Source organism: Sus scrofa, chromosome 11 (assembly GCF_054392235.1).
Source record: "Sus scrofa isolate SSC_HxYL_T2T_F1_AM1 chromosome 11, Sscrofa_HxYL_maternal_Yorkshire_Landrace_v2.0, whole genome shotgun sequence".
Taxonomy (NCBI): Eukaryota; Metazoa; Chordata; class Mammalia; order Artiodactyla; family Suidae; genus Sus; species Sus scrofa.
Genome location: NC_139393.1, coordinates 49,280,971 through 49,306,488, shown reverse-complemented (window position 1 = coordinate 49,306,488; position 25,518 = coordinate 49,280,971). Strand labels below are relative to the sequence as shown.

At 33.3% G+C, this 25,518-nt stretch overlaps 1 protein-coding gene across 9 annotated transcripts in view; it reads left to right on the top strand.

The window, feature by feature from the left end:
- The window catches only part of KLHL1 (kelch like family member 1), a 386,276-nt gene that overhangs the window by 124,540 nt on the left and 236,218 nt on the right, over positions 1-25,518 (top strand). For 8 of the 9 annotated variants that reach the window (XR_014820062.1, XM_003131017.5, XM_084982469.1 and 5 more), the window contains exon 2: positions 16,172-16,354. Coding sequence is in view for 7 of the 9 variants with exons in the window: in XM_003131017.5 (XP_003131065.1) it covers positions 16,172-16,354 (183 nt within the window). In the remaining 2 variants the exon portion in view is untranslated. Of the gene's footprint in view, positions 1-16,171; positions 16,355-19,629; positions 19,651-25,518 lie in introns of those variants that run through there. The other variant, XM_084982471.1, reaches the window with a different exon arrangement.

Below are 25,518 nucleotides of genomic sequence, written 5' to 3'. Positions count from 1 at the left end.
CAAGAATTCCATGTACTACTAGCATAATAATGAGACCACTCACAGCCCATCCAGACCTATCACCTTACGTTTCATGGTACCTGGTCATAGGCTACTTCCTCCTCATGAGGTCTGTGGTAAACATGGACTAAGATGACTATCAATGATCCCTGCCTTCTGATAATCATACTCTTGATATATTGCAGCCCTCCACCCCCCCCCCCAGTATAGAAAGCACCTGTGACTTGATTCTAACCAATACAATATGGCAAAGATTACGCATTAACGCTCTAGTAATTATATTATACAAGGTGCCATCTTTCAATTAGAATTTAGAATTTAGGGATCATCTGTGCTGACTTGGTGAAGAAAGCAGCCATAGTGAGAAGGCCCATGTGGGAAAAACTGACATACCCTGTAAACATTTTGGGTGTCCTTTAGGAGTTGAAAGTGTCTTTTAAGACCTGAGGATGGCTTCTTGGAGCTGAGGGCATAAGCCAGATGAAAGTCACCAAGAAGCCACAGTTCTACAGACACAAGGAAATTAATTTTGTCAATGCATTGAGTGGACTTGAATGCAGATTCTTCCCTGGTTGAGCCTTGAGGCAATAAGGCAGCCTGGCCAATATCTTTATTGCAGTTTTCTAAGACCTTGATCAGAGGACCCAAGCCATGTCTTGACTCTAAAGCTGATACTTTTGTGGGTATTCATTACTAACAATAGAATATTAATATTGGGTCTTTGGTAGTGGTTGAGGTAGAAGTGATAGAACAACAGAAATAGTTCTATGGTGTCTGAATCTCAAGAGTCTAAAATGTACTTCTGAATTTCCTGAGACCTATTCTCATACAGACCATTCCTATATAATAATAGGGGGCTAATGCACACATCCTTCTTTATGACTTTGTAAATCATAATGCACTAGTCAGTTCATAGTTGCTTTCTAGACAGCACTTAATCTTTCCTATGATCCAAGAGTAACCCAAGAGTTGCTTCTCAAAAAGAAGTTTACTGAAAGAACTGTCCATTTGCTCACAGTTTTTCTGGGCTATAATTCTCTGATCTCACTGAACACAGCTTCCCTGTAGTATTCCAATAAGCCACAGACACTTCTACCACTATTTAATCTTCTGGGTCATATGACCCCTAATGCAGAACAATTTGTACAATAGCTGGAACCTCCAACAGAGCCCTCTCTTGCCCTGGGACTCATGATAAACTTGTGAGATTTTTGGATAATTTGTGTGTATGGAACACCTAAATTTGTGTTATCTCTCATCCAGAGTCTGTGTTATGTCTCCAACAAAAGGAAAAATCAAACTCTACCTTTTTTTTAGTGGCACTTAAGCTCTTTTACTTTAAAGGTAATTTCTTAACATGCTCCTACTATGGTATCCATAGGATTTTCATCAATGTGATAGGTTCTTAAATTTTGCAGGCCTTTTCTTACTTACCCTCTGGCAAGTAAGACATCTAGCATACTTACTATTCACTATCCACCAGACTCAATGATCTTAATACATAGATGTCATTGAAGTATATGATGTTTTATGGGATAGCAAGGTGATCAGATTTCTTGTAAACTCTAGGGAGAAGGAAAGTTGTCCTTTTTTCTATGGTTAGATATTGAAGTGATGCGATGTTCCTATTTGGACAAAGTAAACAAGGTCTTATTTCCCTAATAATATTGATTGAGGGAAAAATTATTATGACAAACTGATAGCTTCATACTAAATGCCAGGGCCTGTATTGATTTTCCTCTGTAAAATCATCACATCTGGAATGTCATCTCCAATTACCATTGCTACCTGATTGTGTTGGTGATAATGTAGTTATTATTTAAGATCATCTGGAATTTGTACTTATCAAATTAATAAATTTATCTGGGATATAATAGAATCTCTGTATTTTCATATTTAAATTTTTAATTTGGCACTAATATCTGCAAATTCTTTCTGAATACTTCATAGCTTTGGATTTACTACAATAGTATGTGTGTGGTGGTTCAGTTGACACCTGACTCCCCATTCTGGGACTGATGAAATAACTGAAATTTGAATCCATCAGCCCAGAAAACACACCAGGGTATGGGTTTGGGCAAATTCACAGTTTATTAATTGGCTTTCATAGGCTTCCTCTCTGGTGGAGATGGTAGCTTTTTACAATTGTGAGGTAATTATTTTCAGTTCAGGGTAGCATTTAATAACTACTGAAATGTTTTGGTATTTTTCATTTAGTAGTGTCTAGGGCCTAATGTCTGGGGGAAACATGGATAACTTTTTTCCATTACAGATTCTGTAGCAATTTTTCAGGGTCCTTTCTTAAAAGAACCCAGTCTTTTTGTTTGTTTGTTTGTTTTTTGTCTTTTTGCCATTTCTTGGGCTGCTCCTGTGGCATATGGAGGTTTCCAGGCTAGGGGTCAAATCAGAGCTGTGGTCACAGGCCTACGCCAGAGCCATAGCAACGCGGGATCCAAGCCGCATCTGTGACCTACACCACAGCTCATGGCGACGTCGGATCCTTAACCCACTGAGCAAGGACAGGGATCGAACCCACAACCTCATGGCTCCCAGTCGGATTCATTAACCACTGATCCATGACAGGAACTCCCATTAAAAGAACCCAGTCTTATATTCAATGAAGAAGCTCTGAATCTCTGAAATAATTTAAATACAGTAACTTAGGAAAGAGCATAATCCACAATGGTTGAACTCAGATATCTCAAAAATCACTTTTTTTCCCCGATTAAATATACCAAGGAATAACTTAATGGACTATCCATTTCATGTAAGTACCTCATAATAAACTTGTTTCTTTCAGAGACATTTCTAGGTAACTAAAATCTGCTGATCACTGCTCCATTCATTCCCCTGATCATAATAAGAACCAGCAAATGTTTTTATTTTGTTTTGTTTTGTTTTTGGTATAAAGGACCAGATAGTAAACATTTTTGGCTCCAGGGGGCATATGGTCTCTGTCACAACTACTTGACTTTCTATTGTGGCAGGAAATTAGCCATAGAAAATAAATAATATAACAGATGCATTGTGTTCCAATAAAACCTTATTTACGAAAAGAGGCAGCAAGCTTGATTGGAAAACTGGCAGTGTTATATAATGTCAATAGAACAATATTGCCTTTGATTTAGTATTATCTTCTAGTACATATTGCCATTGATTTCAAAGAGCTCGATTTGTGTCATTAGAACCTAGGTTTATTTACTATAGATCTTTAAAATTATACTATTGATCTCCTTGCCAGTAAATTTCTTAATATTGAAAAGAATGTTTGCTAAGCCATTCATAGATATACTTAAATAAGTTGGCCATGATAGATCCACTGATTTATTCCACATACTTAAATATTCTTATTTCTTCTACATTATGACTGGGAAATATTGGCATTATATATTCTAGGATTTCTATTAATTCAGATTTCCATTAGCCCACAATAGATGTTATGACAACTGTACTGAATCCTATGACACAACATAAATTCATTTCACCCAGGTTAATCTTAATTTGATATCTTCTGAATCTTTTACTACAAATATTTCCTAGATACCTATCTAAATATGTTACCACATTATTATAATTCTTTTGGTGTATGGCATATCTTCTCAAAGCTGACCCTAACATTAAATGATCATTCATGTGTCAGTTTCCAACTGCATTTAATATTAGAAGCACTTTCAGAATTTTATAATATTTCATACTGCCAGAATCTCTAAATTCCCTAATTTCCTAAATTTTTCCTTTCTTGTGTTGAGAATTTTCAGTATCTAAATGTAGTTTATTTGTCAACCATTATCATCATGATTCAACCACAATTTTTCTCATTCTGAGTTTAAAATATATCATTTCGATTTTATAATTTCAAACATTTAAAAATAATTTTAAAGTATATGTTTGTAAAGATTATGTATAAATTATTCAAAATTTAAAACAGGAAAACCACAAATGTATTATTCATGTTTTGTTTATATTTTAGATATCTATTTGTTATTTAAAGTAGATATAATTTCTCAAGGAACATGTACTTAAATGAGGTGCATCTGATTCGTAAAAAGTACTCTTTTTAGTTCACAAATACTATTGGTCACATTTCCACATCTGGTATTTTTTCTTTTTTCTTTTCAGAAATATACTTAAAAACTTAAGTCACAAAGTCATTCCAAATGCATGTTCTATTTATTGCCACAAACATCCTATGAGGAAATTTATTCATGCTATACTGTTTTAGAGACAAATTAATTGAGATTTCAGAATGCCATTAATGGTATCTAGAACATATACTGTTTCTCCCTTCCTCAAAAGTTATTTCTTTCTCATTCTCTTTTTTTTTCTTTTTTTTTTTAATTGTTCTGTCTTACCAGTGTGCATGTGTGTGTGTGTTTCAATACTTCTGATAAAAAGCCTTACTTAAAATTCCAATTATCTAATAAAAGAATGTTGTACCAAGAAGCAACATTAAAGACTACATTCATTTTTCTTTTTTCTAAATAGTAGAACCTGGTAGTTGAACTTTATCCATTATAATATTTCATGGACCTAAACCTCTATCATGGGGATAATAGAAAGAGTTGAAAATTAGTGTGTTTAAAATAACCAGACATTTATTTTGAACACTAGTTTACTATTCCATACCAATATATGATGATGATTCATTCTCTAATATTATAATAACACAAAGCTGATTTAAAAAATTTATTTATTTGAATTTTCCCTTTCCTTTCTTTTTAATAACAAAATATTAACTTTAAGTGGAGCAGATTTAAAGTTAAATACATATTTAAGCTGTATTTTATTGTCAGAGAATTTTTGGTCACTTTTTGATGTTTAATATAGTTTGTAATAAGGAAACATGGTTTTAAAATGGTTTTATGGTTTTAAAATGGATATCAGTGTTATTCATATAAAATAAGCAATTTAAAAAGTAAGAAAATAACAAACAATTTTTCACTAAGAAATATTTTTAAAAGTTGAAATCAGTATCTCCTTAATGAAAACATAATATAAAGAGATATACATTTTATGCAAAGTACACTAAATTTGAAGGACTAAAACAGTTATTTTTAACTTAAACAAAAGCATCTTTCAGAGTTCCCATGTGGCCCACAGGGTTAAGGATCCCATTTTGTCACTGAGGGGCTTGGGTCACTGCTGTGGTGCGGGTTCAATCACTGGCCCCAGGAACTTTCACACACACAGAAATGAACATTTCACTACTTTCAGGACTTGATCAAGAACTCTGTGTCAATAATTCTTTTATTTGATGTTTCAGACATCTTTTTATTCTTTCCAAACCAAAGCTAATTCATCTTGAGACAGAAACAGAATATTTATTGCAAGTTTATTTTGCTGTTTTAGTTCTAAGTTACTGACCTTAAAGAACTAATAATAATGCCAGGATCTAGTCTTAGTCAGAGACCCGTGTTTGAAATAAATGTATCATAACATTTATTTAAATTATTTTTAAATGTTACTACAGTTTATTTAATGTACTTTTTAGTATTTTCACAATGCACATAAATGCGCTATTAAAGAATACATGAAACTATAATCTGATTATAGTACTTACATATGTTTTTCTTCACCTAGAGCTCTGGAAGCTATTCAGAATTCAACAAAGCAATTCACACATACATTTACTAAGTACCCTCTGTGTGCCAGATACTCTGTTAGGTCTTGGAATATAAATTCCTTTAACAAAAATATATTCTTATGTTCTAAGAAACAAACAAAAAATTAAAATTAACTAATTATTCAATAAATAGTTACTGGACTTGTAAAATATTCTATATATCAGAGACGTATTTATTTATTTATTCTGTGTTTTTGCCATTTCTTGGGCTGCTCCCGCAGCATATGGAAGTTCCCAGGCTAGGGGTCTAATCGGAGCTGAAGCCGCTGGCCTACACCAGGGCCAGAGCAACGCTGGATCCGAGCCACGTCTGCAACCTACACCACAGCTCATGGCAATGCCGGATTGTTAACCCACTGAGCAAGGGCAGGGTTCGAACCCGCAACCTCATGGTTTCTAGTCGGATTCGTTAACCACTGCGCCACGACGGGAACTCCTGAGAGAGATGTATTTAAATTGTACTAAGTAGTTGCTATGTCAGGTTAAACCACAACCACCAAAGATACGAAGATTAAAAGAAGTCTTAGAAATTATCATGCTAAGTGAAGTCAGTCATACAATGAGACACCAACATCAAATGCTTTCACTGACATGTGGAATCTGATAAAAAGGACACAATGGACTTCTTTGCAGAACAGATGCTGACTCACAGACTTTGAAAAACTTATGGTTTCCAAATGAGACAGTTTGGGGGTGGGAGGATGCACTCGGGTTGTGAGATGGAACTCCTATAAAATTTTATTGTGATGATCATGGTACAACTATAAATGTAATAAATTCATTGAGTAATTAAAAAAAAATGTCTTAGGAATTCCCGTTGTGGATCAACAGAAACAAATCTGACTAGCATCCATGAGGACTCAGGCTTGATCCCTGGCCTTCCTCAGTGCGTTAAGGATCAGGTGTTGCTATGAGCTGAGATGTAGGTTGCAGACGCGGCTCAATCTGGCATTACTGTGGCTGTAGCGTAGGCCAGTGGCTACCAGTTCCAATTTGACCCCTAGCCTGGGAACCTACATATGCTGTGGGTATGGTCCTAAAAAAAAAAAAAAAAAAAAAATAGAAAAGAAAAAAAGTCTTAAAGAAGTGATATATAAACTGATCTCTGGAGTTCCCTTGTGGTGTAGAAGGTTAAGTATCCTGCATTGTCACTGCAGTGGTGTAGGTTCAATCCCTAGCCCAGGAATTTTACGTGTTGTGGGAACAGCCAAATAAATAAATAATAAACTAATCTTTTTAAGGAGCATAAATTTTTTCATGAGAATGTTAATGTGTTGTCAAAGTTTCATTAAAAATCTATGTGTGTGAAAGCTATAGAAGAAAGTAGTGTGATACATTGAAAGAAAGTGGAATTACTTGGTATGGCAAGAATTAAAGCTTGTACTAAGAGGTATTAAAAGTTGAAGAAGTATCAGATCATATGGGAACTTAAAACCCATGATATATTATTTGATCTAGGAATGTAGAGAAGACTGGGAGCTGCTTGGCAGCAAGCAGAATTTATGATGTAATAACATTGTATTGGCACATAGGTAGGCATTTTAAAGTGAAAACAGATGGGTAATTTGGGGGGCATTACAGCTTTTTTAAAGTTAATTCACCATCTAATTTTCTAGAAGTAACTATGTCCCAGTCCAAGAGCTAAGTTATTTCTCTACAATCCCAGTATTTTTTAGAACAAAAATAGGAAAATATGCTTCATCTCAGATTTGTTTAGTACAGAGCAAGCAAATGAATGCTATTTAGGCCTGAATTGTTTAGTGCAGGAGGAGGAATGCCTGTTGGTCTGTACTCAGCAACTCAGATAAGAAATGAAAACTAAAGTTAAATAAAGCCACAAAGAAAAGACATTAGTGCCCTTGGCAAAAGAATTTTCATTAGATGAGTGGTTGAGGAAGTAAGATTGCAATGGATTGAGTAGCATTCAGAGGCTTAAGGATTAAGATAATGAGTTCAGAGGATACCTCCAAGACATATGCTTGTGAAAAGAAACAAAGAAATATTTATGGCTTGAGTAATTCATGAGGTTGTTAAGTGAAAGGACCACAAACTGCAAAGAGGTGAAAAGGCAATTTATTTGGGGTCTTAGAATTACAAATAGAGTTTCACAAATTTTATTATGGGAAACTAGAATAGTGTACACTGGAGGCCTTCCCCTGGGGGCAATCTTCCAACCACAAATAAAAACTTCACCAGGTAGATTTTGAAACCAAACATGTGGTTACCAAAGAGGAAACATTGGGGGGTGCATAATTTAGGGGGCTGGGGCTGGGGTTGACATATACACAGTACTGTATATAATAGAGACCTACCATATGGCACAGGGGAAACTACTTAATACTGTGTAGTAAACTCTGTGGGAAAATATCAGAAATAGAGTGTATATACAAGTGTAACTGATTTACTTTGTTATGAACCTGAAACTGACTTTTTAAGTAAACTATACTCAAATAAAATTTTTTAAAAAAGATAAACATAACCAGATGGAACACAATGAAAGGAAGGGTCAAATGTAAAGTTAAATCATTGGTCAAAAGGATGCAACCAATATTCACTGCAGCATTATTTACAATAGCCAAGACATGGGAACACCTAAATTTCCATCAACAGAGGAATGGATAAAGAATATATGGTGTATACATATATATATATACAGTGGAATATTACTCAGCTATTAAAAGAATTAAATAATGCCATTTGCTGCAACATGGATGCAACTGGAAACTATCATACTAAGTGAAGTTAGTCAGACTGTGAAAGACAAACATCATATGATATCATGTATATGTGTAACCAAAAAAAAAGAAAAAAGGATACAAATGAAAATATTTACAGAATGGAAAGCGACTCACAGATGTTGAAACAAACTTATGGTTACCAAAGGGTACAGGTTGTGGGGAGGGATGGACTGGGGGTTTGTGATTCACATATGCTCACTGTGGTATATGGAATTATTGGCCAGCAGGGACCTGCTATATAGCACAGGGACCTCTACACAATATTCTGTGACTATGTTGTAAATAATCCGAAGGAGAATGGATATTTGTTTATGCATAAATGAATTACTTTGTTTACAGTAGAAATTATCACAACATTGTAAATCAACTATACTTCAATAAAACTTTAAAAAATAAAAAAAAAACAAATCATAAGTCTATTATATTTGAGTAGACTAAAAGTCTTCCTTATTGGAAAACAGAAGTGTTATCATAAGAATAGGTTTTTGATGTTGTATAGTGAGATAAAGGTAGGTGTTTAGAAGCAGAATCTGATATTTCCAGATAATTTCAGGGTCCTACTGGAGCAAATGTTTTTTGGAGAACTATTGGGCGTGGTGGTGGTTATCTGGTTCTATTGACCAAAGAAGGAAAGAATGCTATGGGTTATAGTAAATGAACAAGATAAACTAGGAGAGTTAAACATTTAAAATTTGTCCAGTGAAATGTGTACCTTCAACGCTATATAATTCCAAGGGAATTCCCCAAGTAGGAATAATCTTTTCTCAACAGTATTTTGGCCACCACAAGGGCAAAGGTTCATCTGAAAGGAGAGGATTCTCCACAATGGGAATACATGCAAACCATCACTAGAACATATTTGTATCCTTGAGGGGAAGACAGATGGATAAAACCAGTCGCCAGATAGTAAAGGAACCAGGAAGCAAAGGAAAGTGGCCTAGAAAAGTATGGATAAGTTTTTCTGGGTTATATTTAGGACAGATCTGACATTTTGACACATGCTTCAACTGTGAGGAAGGTTTACAAAAGTGTTGTTTTCCTCAGCTATTATTCCATCAGCAACCCCTGCAAAAAGAACATCACAGCTCTGTGGCCCCTATCAAAGCCTAGTACGTTCATCAAATGAGCATCCTGCAAAAATCCATTTCTGTTGATTCTTAGCATGCAAGTGCCCATCTTTCATAATACCCTTTGAATCTCCATATCCTTCCAAAGCAGCCAACATAGTGTAAACAGAATGACTGAAAAGAAGATGTTCCCTTATGGAACCTAAATCTTATAACGCTGTCACCTTAGCAACCCTATTTGCCAATTGGTTCCCCTTTCATTCTTCAGTGTTATCTTTGGAATGCCCTAGGAAGTTTATTACTGTCAATTATTTGTCAGTAAAGTCTTAACAAAAGTGGTCATTTTTATTTTCATTTCCCACTGAAGTTAAGAAAACTTTTAAGAATTCCAAAGTCATGAGCTGCTCCAAAAACTTACCTGCTAATGGTGTTAGTGATCTTAAGTTTTATGTACCCATGATAGTTATAGACAGCTGATGAGCCAAGTTGACGAGATCAGGAGTGATCATTGTTTCCCAGTTGTACCCATTTCATCAGCCATTCAAGTTTCTCATCTAATACTCCAACAAAGATTGAATTAAAGAGGATTTGGGCACTGTTTGCCTCAGTAGGAACAGTTTTCTCAGAATCCTGTCTGTAGACATGAATATTTTCACTAGGTCTTTGTGTAGAGGACTGAATTTTTCCCTTGGTGAAGGAGATGGGAAAAAGCCCAAGAAATTGTTTCATGAAGGGCTCAAGATAACTGTGAAGCTAGTGCCACCATACTGATGTCCTTTCTATGAATATTATCTAAAGGGTAAACCAGCCAGCAATCATTGGCCAGTGTCTGGCTTGGCTTTCTCTAAGATGCTCATTATTTGATACAAGTTAGAGAATCCTGGATCATACATTTGTTATGATGGTTAAATTCTGAAAAGCTGAAGAGGTCCTCAGTGGCCTTGGGAAATTCCTGAATTATGGCCCATATTTCTGCAGGGGGCCAAGGTCTATATTCTACTAGATGGCTGGTGCCATCAGGGTTGAAAGTAATGACAATGGGAAAGATTTCTGATGGGAAGGCAATTAGATAGGGAGATTTTGGAGGAGGAACAGGAGGGTCGGAAAGGTAAAATGGCAGCGAAGCAAGTTCTGGATATGCAGGCACTGAAGGAGAAGGAGAAGAAGAAGAGGTCTCTTGAGCCATTTCCAGAGCATTTAGATGAGAGCGAAGATATTTATTTGCAGTAATGAGCTTATAAACTGTATCCTGGAGTGAAAAAAATTTAGATTCACAAAACTTTTGTGTTTCCTGAGTCCCTTGGAAGGCTTCAGTATATCAATTGAAATAGGCTTCCCACTGTATTTCTTTAGTTTCAAACCATTAGCTTCTAATTGTGCACAAAAAAAAAAGGATCATTTTGGAATTTCAAAATTTCCCTATTGTGGCCACTTCTATTTTATATCATCTCTGGGATACCATTACGATGTAACTAGGTAAGCACAAGAGGCAGCCCCTTACTTTGTGTACATGTGGCCAAGAGGAATCCTAGGCATGGGAGAATCCTCCCTTATAAGAGTCTTAGGCTGCAAATATCCCATTATAGTGCACTCAGTGAAAGAAAGCAACTGTTATGTGATCCATCCAACAAGACACCCAGGAATAAAAGCCTAAATCTCAACGAAGTAAAGAGACTCAGGAACAAAAGGACTTATGATGCAGGCCCAGGGTCACCATGTAGCGGATCTTGTTCAAATCTCTTGTTTACTAGGGAAAGCTATGTTTTCTTAGGCCAGATAAATCTGGTTCTTAGCAATTATTCATCATCTTTAATTTAGAGGGTTCAGCAGAAGTCCAGCATGGGCAGCAAGCATGGATGTAGCCAGAGCAAATCGCAGTCACTTGTGATGTAGTTCTATTCACGAGGTCAAGAAAAAATGTTATTCATTTTATTGTTTTATATATCTTATGTTGGAGAAGTCTTAAGCATGTTTAACTTCTGTTGGGAAGAAGTCATATTGGAATTAAATTATATTTTTTAAAACTGGGAGCTTTATACTGTTGGGTCACAATAAGAATAAAAATTACAATGTCAGATCATACTATCTGAGAAACTCTCAGATTGCAAAGAAACTATAAATTTTATTTAGGTTGAAGACATAAAAGCTAGATAGTAACAGCAATAATCCAATGTCAGATTTTTTTCATAATACTCATAGGAAACATGGTAAAGATATAATCTCCATTTCCTAAATTGTATGATGTCATTTGTTAAAATAATAAGCCTAGATATGTGATGGGAAGAAGATTATATAATGAACTGTAGCTTAAAAATCAGAAGAGCCCTGAAACTCCTTTTTATATCCTGAACCCAAGTGCAAGGACAACAAGCCTTAATCAAGTCTGAGATCAAGAAATGATTTATGAGGAAATGTGTAAGCACTGTGACAATGACTTCATAGGTAGAAAATCAAGTCAAACCAACATTATTATTTCTCTGCAAATCAACTAGTCTTCAAGAACAGTGACTTGTTTTCATATGGAGAAATGAAGAATGGGAACTTTTAGGATAAAAATCTGGGAGTCAACAGGAACTCTGTATTGAAAAAAACATTTTTTTTTTTCTTGTTTCTTCTTGTCATGTGGACGTTCCCAGTCCAGGGATCAAACCTGTGCAATAGAAGTGACCTGGGCTGCTGTATTGACAACACCTGATCCTTAACTCTTCTGCACCACAGAACTCCTAAAAAAATCACCTTTGAACTAGTATCCAGCTCTCTGTTCTTTTAAGACTTATTCTCAAATTACTTTCAAATTCTTCAGAAAAGACACAAGTCGACATCATAATCAAGAAATGCTAGTGTACCTGGATTATGTAAAAGATGGCTATCTTGACAGTAATTAGCTTTTTGACCTTGAATTAATCCTGTCAAATTCTATGTCCTGTTTCACATCTCACCAAGCTTTAAAACTGAAAGTGAAAGCAATTCTATTTATTGTACTATTTTTCTCCAATATTGTATCCATCACAAATTGTGTTTTGAAAATAAAGTATATTAAATTATTTTCCCAGTAACACTTCCCAAACTATGAAATTCTTAGTGAAATGTAGAACTTTCGCCCCTCAATAATATATTGTCTAACTTGTTGGAAATTGACATAAGGATCTGAATGGGGTCTTTATCCCAAGCCTCCTTTATAACAATCTGGAGCCATTTTGCAGAGTTGTCTCTTATATCTTGAATTTTATATGCTATTCATGTGGGCTGATACCAGATCAGAAATATCAGGATCTTAATGGAGGTAGTCTTGCTGTAAATCTCAAGCTACAGTCCTGACTCGATTCTCCTTAGTTATATGAGAGTCAATGGTATTATGCTCATTTTTTATTTAAAAATTCATCTTGTAGGACATTTTGTGACTTTCTGTTCAGTGTGTTAATGTCTGGAAGAATTCTACTGTTCTTGCCACATATGCCTCAGCCTGAATTCCTAAAATATATTCTGGGAAATGACCATATTCCTGGGTTGTAATTTACAAATTTCTGAAAGAAAAACATATGATACAGCAAAACTTCTATAGTTTTAAGCATTTAAAAGAAAACTTGTAAAGTCTCATGAAAATAACCGTATCGTGTAGACAAATATTGTATATAACACAGAACATAAATGATTTTAGTGGATCTAGATTTGCATATTTCTCTGTAGAATTTTTAGATCCTATATGTGCTTAAACATCTTCTGGAGATAAAATCAGATATTTTTTTTTTCTTATCTAACTTTTATGGAATTTATTTTTTATTTGCTTACATTACATTGGCAAGACCTTCAGAAAAATGTTAAATAGAAGTGGTACTAAAAGCTTTCATTTTTAATCTAAAGGAAAAAGGGATTCAACAAAATTTGATGTTTGCTGTATGAATGAATGAAGTGGCTTTATGTAATTAAAACTGTTCCTTAAGTCCAACTTAGATATGATACATTGTCAACTCTATATTTGATACGTTTATTATTTCTTTTTTATATACATTTACGTATTTGGTTGCTAATCTTTTGCTTATAATTTTGCAAAAATGTTTAAGAGAAACAGTGGCCATTAATTTTCCTTCCTTGTAGCATTGTAACATCCTTTTCAGGTTTTGTATAGAAAGTCGCCAGATTTCTGTTGTTATTTGCTTTTTTTTTTTTTTTTTTTTTTGGTTTTGCATTGGTTTTACTATGATGGTTTTCTTTATCATGGAATGTGCAGTGAATCTTAAATCTGCGTCTTGAGGTCTTTAACACATTTTTTAAAACAATTGACCATTATTTCTTCAGATGGCTTTTGCCCCATCTTGTCTTTCCTGTGCTTTTCAGACTACAATTACATAGATTTTTAAATTTCTTACCATGTTTTATTTGTTTTCCAAACTATTGCTTATAGATTTTTTGCTTGAATATTTTTCTACTTATGGTTCTTTTTTTTACCATAATTTTTTAAAATTTTTATCTGTTTACTTATTTTTATTGTTTTTTTTTCCATTGTAGCTGGTTTACAGTGTTCTGTCAATTTTCTCCTGTACAGCAAAGTTAACCCAGTCAAACATACATATAGGCATTCTTTTTCTCACACTATCCTTCATGCTCAATTATAAGTGACTGGATATAGTTTCCAGTGCTATACACCAAGATTTCATTGCTTATCCATTCCAAAGGCAATAGTTTGCATCTATTAACCCCAGATTCCCAGTCCACCCCACTCCCTCCCCTTTGGTGACCACAGGTCTGTTCTCCAAGTCCATGAGTTTCTTTTCTGTGAAAAGGTTTATTTGTGCTGTATTCCAGATATGTGGTATCATATGGTATTTGTCTTTCTCTTTCTGATTTACTTCACTTAGTATGAGAGTCTCTAGTTCCATCCATGTTGCTTCAAGTGGCATTATTTTGTTCTTTTTATGGCTGAGTAGTATTCCACTGTATGTATATACCACATCTTCTTAATCTAGTCATCTGTCAATGGACATTTAGGTTGTTTACACATCTACTAAATAACTGTGATCCATCCATTTATAGTTATCTGTAGCTCCTGAGAGCCTGTTTCTAATGTCTATTTTTCCCAAATTTTATTTCTTTACAGACCTGCTATTTTTTCCTTAATGTCAAGTATTATATATGTGTACAAGAAATCATAGAGTATGAATGAGGTTATTTCTTTCTAAAGAGGATTTATTTTGACTGTTTGTGAGCATTTCCATTAGAAGATCACCTTAACGCACTTAGGAATTTCGTTGATTCAAATCTAGGTTTCAGCCTTTGTTTTAGCTTGTCTATTTTCAGTTCTCCTGATTTCTAGGATACAGTCCTTCAGGGAGTTGAAATTCCATTTATTTACCAGAACCCTGTCCTTGCTTGTCCTTTAACTCAAATTTTTTTTCTTTCAATTTCTGTTTAACTTCTCAACATCCCATAAACTATTTTCTGCTTATCTAGCATGCTTAAAAATTAGCAAATACTGTGAGGGGAAAAGTGGCAATAATAGCCTTACCTGAACTTTCCTTGATGGCTCCTGGTTTGCCGTCAAGTATCCACTCTGAAGCCTGTAATTCCAGTATCCATTCCTCCTCCAAGCTCCATGGTACCAGCAGAGGTCCTGCTTAGTTGCCACATTATTAGTTTCTGAGCTTCTCAGACTCTAACCTTATGGTGTACATAGTTAGTAGATGCCTTGAGGAGGAAAGAAAAAGCTGTGTAGAATTTCGAGCTGATTTCCATGAGTTTATCCTTATTCTAGAATCTTGTTCTTTCAGATCCTGGCTGCCTTAGTAGCTATAAGTATATTAAAGAAGTTATTTTAATATTATATGTAACATTTTGTGGTGTTCTTTGTGAGAGGTTTAGCCAGTACCAATTTATTGTATTGTAAGTAGAAGCAAATTTTCCATGTTGCTTTCTGTCTTGAAATAAGCCACTTCATCATTATTGTTAGGTATTTAATAAATTTTTATTTTTAAATCATTTTAGGTATGTATTATCAAAACACTTGATTGAGCATGCTGAGTTTATCATGCACCTAAGTATACTGAGTCTTCTTATATGGAATATGGTACGTTAAAGTCTTCACTATGAAGTGGTCTATGACATTAATAAACATAGTAGGTAAACTGAAGTATCACGCATTTTATAAAATAATCCTAAAGTTTCTCACATGTGTGTTTATATATGTGTATATGTATACACATGCAAGATCAAAACATCTATTAATAATGAGTTAATGCATTCTGTATGTTTTTGTTTAATTAGTTGGGTGTAGAATATGAAAAAAATTACTTTCACATTTGTGTTAATCTTTTTTATAAACTATGTTTTATAATTTCTCACAGTAAAAATCTCCTACTTATGTAAAGCAGCATTTACTACAACCTCATAAGAGTAGTAATTTAGAGTAGTATAATTAGATGGAATTAGATGGTCTATCTTGATGTCAAATTGATTAAATTAGTAATTACTTTTAGAATAAGCATGTTTGTAATTTACCATTTCTGTGACTTTTTTCAATTTTATTAATTTACTGTTGTAATAAATAAAGATAACCTATCTTTTAAGTCTCTTTAGCATGAGAAAAAATTTACAATCCTTATATGGCTTCCTAGCGTTCATTTAACCCAAAATGGATTTTTCTGATATATTAACAATGACGAACATTCTAAAACTCTATGTAGTTCAGAACAATTGGAAACATTTTATAAACCCCATATATATATATATATTTTTTATGTGGTTTGCAGGCTGTCAGCAGCTAGCCATTCACTGACACCTCAGAGTGATATGGACTCCAGTAGCTCTGAAGAATTCTATCAGGCCGTGCACCATGCTGAACAAACCTTCAGGAAAATGGAAAGTTACTTGAAACAACAGCAACTCTGTGATGTTATCCTGATTGTTGGAAACCGAAAAATACCTGCACATAGGTAAAGTAATCTGCCTTTATTGGAAATACTCATTCATATGTTTAGAATGAGAGTCTGTTATGTATATTGCAAAATATTCTATGATTTGAGAATTAAGGATCCACATTTCTGTGAATTCCCTCATAGTATAGTGGGTTAAGATTTGGCATTGTTACTTCTGTGGCTCAGGTCATTGTTCTGGTGTAGGTTTTATCCCTAGTGTGAGAACAGTGATGGCCTGCCATGTGGCAGGTGCTGCCAAAAAAACAAAAAAAAAAATTCTAAGAAGGCTTTGGTATTATCAGGAGGGTTATAATGGCAAGAAGAAAGTAAAGCTAATATAAATTGTTCCAAAATAAAACTTCCTCTAATAAGGATTAAAAAATACTCAATTTTATTGATTCAGAATCATAGTAAGTGGAAATCAATTTAAACTGAGGATGATGTAACCTACTGCTTTTCTGTCAAAATTGAAAGGAAATCAAGTTATCTTGGGTATATATTGTTTAATTGTTCAAGTAGGAAATTCAACATATTTAAGTGACATCTTTATTTTATGTTTATTAAAATTCTTTGACTTGTGGTACACCGATATTAATGGTAAGGCCAATATATTTAAAGACTAATACACTTTTAAACATCCCTTATATACTTATGTTTGATAATTTTAAGTTACATGAAGTGGATATCTGATTATTTCCCATGATTATATTGATTTGCTATCAGTTTACTTTTGAAAATTCATTAAATTGAATGTTGATTTTATTCCCATTTTTCAAAAATTTAAATAAGGGAATAATTTTAATTTAATTTTTTGTTACTGATTATTTTATATATTAGATACAATGGTAAATAGCCTTAGAATACCTTGATGTATGTCATTTAATACCATTAATACTTATGAGTAAATAGAAAAAGTAAATTAACTGTGAATAGTAAATATTTTCAATGTAGTACTCATCCCATGTTTTTTAGTTTAAATTGTATTATCTAGGTAATGTATATACACTAAGTGTGGATTATTAAAAGAATCCCAGAAAACTAAGACTGTTTCTACGATGCTAGTAATATTAAAATGTGGTTATTGAATTTGAACCAATACATTAGAAATGCATAAGAAGAACATTTGACATTAACTAACTAATCCACACCATATGGGGTTCAATCTGTCAACTAACCGTGGCAACCATGGCAATGATCTTTTTCTTTTCTTTTCTTTTTTTTTTTTTTTTTTCGGCCATGCCTGTGGCATGTAGAAGTTCCCAGGCTAGGGACTGCACCACACCACAACAGCTACCCAAGTGCCTGTAGCAACAATGCCAGATCCTTAAACAACTACACCACAATGGAACTCCAGCAACAACTCTAATATATAAAATTCACACTTATATTTCAAGAATTGCTATGAACTTTCATTATTAGCAACAGAGTAACTAACAAATAGTCATCATTATTGAGAAATCCAATATTGTAATACATGTGGCAAATAAATTATTTTGAGCTGTCATATAATAGCATGTAGATAGAAATTCTATTGTAAGATTTTTAATTTGAGAATGTAGCTGTTTATTTCATTTAAATTACTTATTAGTTAAATAATTAGATATACATTTGTTTAAGAAGATAGAATTCAATCAACTCAAAAGTATATTAACATATCAAATGCTGATTCAAGAACAGAGATTTATAAAATTTGTATTATAAGTTTTTATTGATAATGATTTAATATTTCTCATTTGAAGCATTTTTGGACAATATATTGAGCAATTTCCTCATATTGACTGTATTCTACATTGTTTTTTTATTCTTCTTCTTTAGGTCATTAATATTTTTTCTAAATAACTTGATTAAAAATCATGCAAGCTTTGAAAATAATAATCCATATGACCAAGAAATAAAATTGTTTCTTGGTTTAGATTAGCCTAAAATATCTAAGCAATATATTACTTTTATACATATTTTATATTTATAATTTTTTAATTGTTTTTTTTAGGGCCAAGCCCATGGCATATGGACGTTCCTAGGCTATGCATCTATTGGAGTTACAGCTGCTAGCCTACGCCACAACCATAGCAACATGGGATCTGAGCCACAACTGCAGCCTACACCGCAACTCACAGCAATGCCAGATCCTCAACCCACTGAGCGAGGCCAGGGATCAAATCTGCAACCCCGTGGTTCCAGGTTTGATTAGTTTCTTCTATGCCACAATGGGAACTCCAATATTTATAAATATTTTTAACACATATATTTTATATATTTAGAAAATTTTAAGTTAAATATATTATTGTCATGTCAACCTTCTATACTTTCCTTAATATGATAAGAATGATTTTACTCTATCCACTAAATTCATTTAAATAAGGATTTATATTTTATTATGCTGTGGTCTAAAACTTTAGCACTATCTTTACAAAAGTAAATTTTATAATTATATTTTGAAGTTAAAAATATATTAACAAATATGTGGGAAAATATTTATGGGACACCTGTGAAAGGCAAGAACTGTTTCCAGTAATAGCATGTACATTGAACTTCCTGATTTATACTTTCAAAAAATGAACTGACTAAAACTAGTGCAAAATTAAATTGTTGCCTTAAACAAATCCTCATCTTAGCAATAATAGCAATGAATAAATTCTTAAGTTACACTTTTATATTTTGATTAGTACAGTTGAGTATTGTCTTTGGCCATACACACACACACACACACACACACACACACACACACACACACAGAGCACATATGTATATAATGTTCCAGTCATTAGTAGTGAAAATTATGGGACTATTGAATAATTTTAAATAATAAAAAAGAAATTACTTGCATTAAGATCTACTGCTCTTCCAGGAAAGACATTGCAAGCCACTGTTATAAACTGTCATTCATAAAGATCATATATTTTTACTTTCATATTAATTCAATTGTCACTTGAAATTTTCAAAGCAAACTCTATTTAAGTTAACAAATTATGACCATTAAATAGATCTCCATAAAACCTTTAGTTTATGTGATGGTTTTGTTGTACAGATTTTTTTTATCTTATGTATATCACAACTATTAATTCATTTATGAAATGCATGGCAGTATAGATATATAGATATGTTAGGTTATTATTAGGCATGTTTTTAAGTAGATTAGCTCTGAAAGACTAACAATGCTTAAAATGACATTAACACATTTTAAGCATGAAAATTAATCACATTTTAACTTTATCTATGCTTTAGATCCTCAGAAAAATTCCAAAATTAAAATAGACTTCTCATAAATGGCCTGGAATAATTGATTAACAACAAGTGAACCAAAACTTTTGAAGGTAAATCTCTCAATACTACATATAAGAATTTTTGGTAGGTAGGCTGGGATGTCAGATGCTGAAAATTAGACTGACAAAATCATGTTAGTAATTGGACAAATTTTCAATAGTAAAAGAAGTTTTCACTGCCAATTCTTTTATAATGTACAGATATATAATAAAATACAGTTAAGCTTTTGAAAGTTTTTTCTCCTTTTAGCCATTACGAAGAATAAATTCATTGGTTAGAAACAAAGGGGAAAATCTTAACTACTAACAATCTCTGAGTTGGAAATAGTGTTATTTATATGCATAGAAATAGTGTGGAAGGATATATGATATACAGTCAACAAAGCTTATTCGTAGGGAGAAGGGCTCCTTGGCTGGATAAAGGAAGGGCTGATATTATTTTTAATGTATAAATATATGTCTTCTTTGAACTTCTGAACATGAACATTTTATGATAAAATAAAAACTTAAGTGAAAATGAAAATGATATGTGATGGGGACAAAAAGGATTTTGCTCTATAGACCAAAAAACTGAGCATTTCATAAAATATTACATTCTATTTTCATTTTTGTGCAAGTTTGATAATGAATTTAGTTATTTCAGGAATATAGTTATTGTTTTAATGTTCTTTACTAAGCACTTCTACTAACAAAATAGTTGAGCTAAAAGTAGGAACTGATATTAATAGAAACATGTTTGTTTATTTAAATTCGAATAATTTTATTATATTTATAGTTATACAACCATCATCACAACCTAAACTTAGGACATTTCCAAGCCAAACCCCCAGTCAATTGCCCTCTTCAACCTATTTCCTTTGGTAACTATAAGTTTTTCAAAATCTTGAGCCAATTTGTGTCCTGCAAATAAATTCATTGTATCATTTTTTTAGAGTCCGCACATAAGTGATAGCATATGACATTGGGGTCTAATGGTCTAACTTCACTAGCGTGATAATTTCTAGGTTCATCCATGTTGCTACAAATGCCATTATTTCATTCCTTTTTATGACTGGGTGATTTCCCACTGTGTATATAAACCACATCTTCTTTATCTACTCCTCTGATGATGGACATTTAGGTTGCTTCCATGTCTTGGTTATTGTATACAGTGCTGCAATGAACATTGGAGTACATGTATCTTTTTGAGCCATGGTTTTCTCTGGATAGATGCCCAGGAGAGGGATTAATGGACCACGTGGTAATTCTATTTTTAGTTTTTTGAGGAATTGCCATACTGTTTTCCATAGCAGTTATACCAACTTACATTTCCACCAAGAGTGTAAGAGGGTTCCTTTTCTCCACATGGTCTCCAGCATTTATTATTTGCAGACTCTTTGAGGATGGCCATTCTGTCTGGTGTAAGGTGGTACCTCATAATAGTTTTGGTTTGCATTTCTCTATTAGTGATGTTGAACATCTTTCCATGTGCTTTTTTGGCCTCCTTTATATGTCTTCTTTGGTGAATTGTCTATGTAGATCTTCTGCCCATTTTTTGATTTTTTTTTTTCTGGTATTGAGCTGCAGGGGGTGTTTATATATTTTGGAGATTAATCCCTTGTCAGTAGTTTCATTTGTGAATATTTTCTCCCATTCTGTGGGTTGTCTCTTCATTTTGTTTAGGGTTACTTTTGCTGTGCAAAAATATTTATGTTTAATTAGGTACCATTTTTTTTAAATTAGTTTTTTTTTTTTGTCATTACTGTAGAAGATATTGCTGGACCTGAGAAGATATTTCTGTGGTTTATGTCAGAGAGTGTTTGGCCTGTTTTCCTCTAAGAGTTTTATAATATCTGGTCTAATATGTAGGCATTTAATCCATTTTGAATTTATTTTTGTGTATGGTTTTAAGGAGTGTTCTGATTTCTTTTTTTTAACATGTGGCTGTCTAGTTTTCTCAGTACCACTTATTGAAGGGACTGTCTTTCCCCATAGTATTTTCTTGCCTCCTTTGTCTTAGATTAGTTGAAAGTAGGTTCATGTGCTTAATTCTGGGCTTTTTATCCTTTTCCACTGATCTGTATTTTGGTTTTTGTGCAAGTACCATACTGTTTTGATGACATTAACTCTGTAGTAAAGACTGAAGTAAGGGAACCTGATTCCTCCAGCTCCATTTTTTTTTCTCAGGATTGCTTTGGTTATGCTGGGTCTTTTGTGCTTCCAAACAAACTTTAAAATATTTTGTTCTAGTTTTGTGAAAAATGTTCTCAATAATTTGATAGAGATTCATTGAATCTGTAGATTCCCTTGGGCAGTGTAGTCATTTTGACAATATTAATTCTTCCAATCCAAGAGCATGGTATGTCTTCCCATCTGTTTGTGTAATCTTTGATTTCTTTAATTAGTGTCATATTTTTCAGAGTGCAGGTTTTTTGTTTCTTTAGGTAAGTTTATTCCTAGGTATTTTATTCTTTTGGATGCAAAAGTAAATTGGATTGTTTCCCTAATTTCTATTTCTGATCTTTCATTGTTAATATATAGAAATGCAGTCAATTTCTGCATTCTAATTCTGTATCCTGCAACTTTATCAAATTCATTGATTAGCTCTAACAGTTTTCTGATAGCATCTTTAGGATTTTCTAGTTATAATATCATGTCATATGCAAACAGTGAGAGTTTTACTTCTTCCTTTCCTGTTTGGATTCCTTTTCTTTCTTTTTGGTTTTTATTGCCTTCGCTAGGACTTCCAACATTATGTTGAATAGTAGTGGCAAGAGCTGACATCCTTGTTTTGTCCCTGATCTTAGTGGGAGTCTTTCAGCTTTTCACCATTGAGAATGATGTTAGCTGTGGTTTTGTCATATATGGCCTTTATTATGTTGAGGTAGGTTCCCTCTATGCACACTTTCTTGAGGGTTTTTATCAGAAATGTGTGTTGGATTTTGTCAAAAGCTTTTTCTATATCTATTTAGGGGATCGTATGGTTTTTACTCTTAAGTTTGTTAATATGCTGTATCACACTGATGATTTGCACATATTGAAAACTCCTTGCATCCCTGTGATAAAGCTCAGTTAATCATGATGTACAATCCTTTTAAAATATTGCTGAATTTGGTTTGGTAGTACTTTGTTGAGGATTTTTGTATCTATATTCACCAGTGATATTGGCCTGTGATTTTCTTTTCTTTTTTTTGTAATATTTTATCTGGTTTTGATATCATGCAATTAGTTTGGGAGTGCTCTTTCCTCTGCGATTTTTTGGAATAGGTTCAGAAGGATAGGTCTTAATGCTTCTCTGAATTTTTGATAGAATTTGCCTGTGAAGACATCTGGTCCTGGACTTTAGTTTGTTGGAAGTTTTTTTTAATCACAATTTCAATTTCAGTACTTGTGATGAGTCAGTTCAACTTTTCCATTACTTCTTGGTTTAATCTTTGAATATTATACTCTTCTAAGAATTTGTCCATTTCCTCTCTGTTGTCAGTTTTATTGACATATTGTTTCTTGTAGTAGTCTCTTATGTTCCTTTGTATTTCTATGATATCCGTTGTAACTTCTCCTTTTTTATTTCTAATTTTATTGATTTGAGTCCTCTCTCTTTTTTTGTTTGATGAGTCTGGCTGAGGGTTTATCAATTTTGTTGATCTCTTCAAAGAACCAACTTTTAGTTTCATTAATCTTTTCTGTGGTTTTCTTCATTTCTATTTCATTGATTTCTGCTCTGATATTTATTATGAGTTTTGGTCTCTAACTTTGGGTTTTGTCTGTTATTTTTTTTTCTAGTTGTTTTAGGTGTAAAGTTAGGTTGTTCACTTGAGATTTTTTTTGTTTACTAAGGGAGGATTGCATTGCTATAAACTTCACTCTTTGAACAGCTTTTGCTGCATCTCATAGATTTTGGATTGTTGTGTCTTTGTTATCATTTGCTTCTAGGTATTTTTTATTTCCTCTTTGATTTCTTGAGTGATCCATTGGTTGTTTGGAGCATGTTGTTTAGTCTCCATGTGTTGGTGTTTTTGCTGTCTTTTTCTTATTGATTTCTGGTCTTATTGTGCTGTGGTTGAAAAAGTTGCTTGATATGATTTCAGTTTTCTTAAATTTACTGAGACTTGATTTGCAGTCCAAAATGAGGTCCTGGAAAATGTTCTGTGTGCACTTGAGAAGAATGTGTATTCTGCTGCTTTTGGATGGAATATGCTATACATATCTATAAAGTCCATCTGGTCTAAAGCATCATTTAAGGCCACTGTTTCCTTGTTGATTTTCTGTCTGGCTGATCTGTGCATTAAGTGGGGTGTTAATGTCCCCCGCTATTATTATGTTATTTTCAATTTCTCCTTTCAAGTTTGTTAGTGGTTGCCTTATATATTGAGGTGATCCTATGTTGGGTGCATATATATTTACAATTGTTTTATCTTCTTCTTGGACTGATCCTTTGATCATTATGTAATGTCCTTATTTGTCTCTAATAATATTCTTTATTTTAATGTCTACTTTGTCTGATATGAGTATTGCTACTCCTGCTTTCTTTTGATTTCCATTTGCATGGAATATTTTCCTCCATGCTCTCACTTTCAATTTGTAGGTGTCCCTCAAACTGAGTGGGCTTATTGAAGATAGCATGTATGAGGGTCTTATTCATATAACCCTTCAACTAGTCTAGGTCTTTCAGATGGGACATTTAGTCCATTTACATTTAAGGTAATTATTGATATGTGTTATTATTGCCATTTTATTAATTGTTTTGGATTTGTTTTTGTTGGCCTTTTTTCTTCACTTCTCTTGTTCTTTCCTCTTGTGCTTTGATGACTATCTTTAGTGTTGTGTTTGGATTGCTTTCTCTTATTTGTCTGTGTATCAATTGTAGATTTTTGGTTTGCTGTTTCCCTGAAGTTTTGATATAGGGATGTGTGTGTATGATATATATATATATCATAATTGTAAATACATTTCCAGTATCCTGCATTTGTAACCACTTCTGGATCTGGTAGCATATTTGTGTGTGAATGAGCTCCCACCTTTACTATATATATGCCTTTTTTGGTGAGCCTTGCTATTTGTAAAATTTTTGTTTCTAGTTGTGGTTTCTTCTTTTCTATCTGGAGAAGTTCCTTTAGTATTTGTTGTACAGCTGGTTTAGTGGTGCTGAATTCTCTTAGTTTTTTCTTGTATGTAAAGCTTTTGATTTATCCTTCAAATTTGAATGATAGCTTTACTGTGTAGAGTCATCTTGGTTGGAGGTTTTTTCCTTTCATCATTTTAACCATATTATGCCACTCCATTCTGGCCTGCAGAGTTTCTGCTGAAAAATCTGTGAATAAACTTATTGGGGTTCCCTTGTGTGTTATTTGTTTCTTTATCCTGTCTTCTTTCAATATTTTCTCTTTGTCTGTAATTTTGATCAGTTTGATTAATGTATCTTGGGTTATTCCTCCTTGGGTTTATTTTATATGGTACTTGTGCTTCCTGGATTTGAGTGAGTGATTCCTTTTGCATATTAGGGAAGTTCATGGCTATTATCTCTTCAAATATTTTCTCTGGCCTTTTCTCTCTCTTTCTCTTTCTGGAACCCCTGTAATACAGATGTTGGTGTTTTTAAAGTTTTCCCAGAGTTTTCTTAGACTGTCTTCATTTCTTTTCAATCATTTTTTTTATCTTTTCTGTTCCACATCATTGATTTCCACCAGTGTGTCTTCTACCTCACTTATTCTTTCTTCTGTCTCCTGTATTCTTCTGTTTGTTCCTTCTAGAGAGGGTTTTTTTTTTCAGTCATTTTATTTTGCATCTCCTATTGCTTAATGTTTAACTCTTATATTTCTTTATTCAATGCTTTTTGTAATTTATCAATATTTGTCTCCAGTTAATTTTCAAGATCTTGACTCTTTATTCTCATTAGTCTAAAGTCTTTCACTGAGGTTGGTAATCTCCAGATCACTGAGC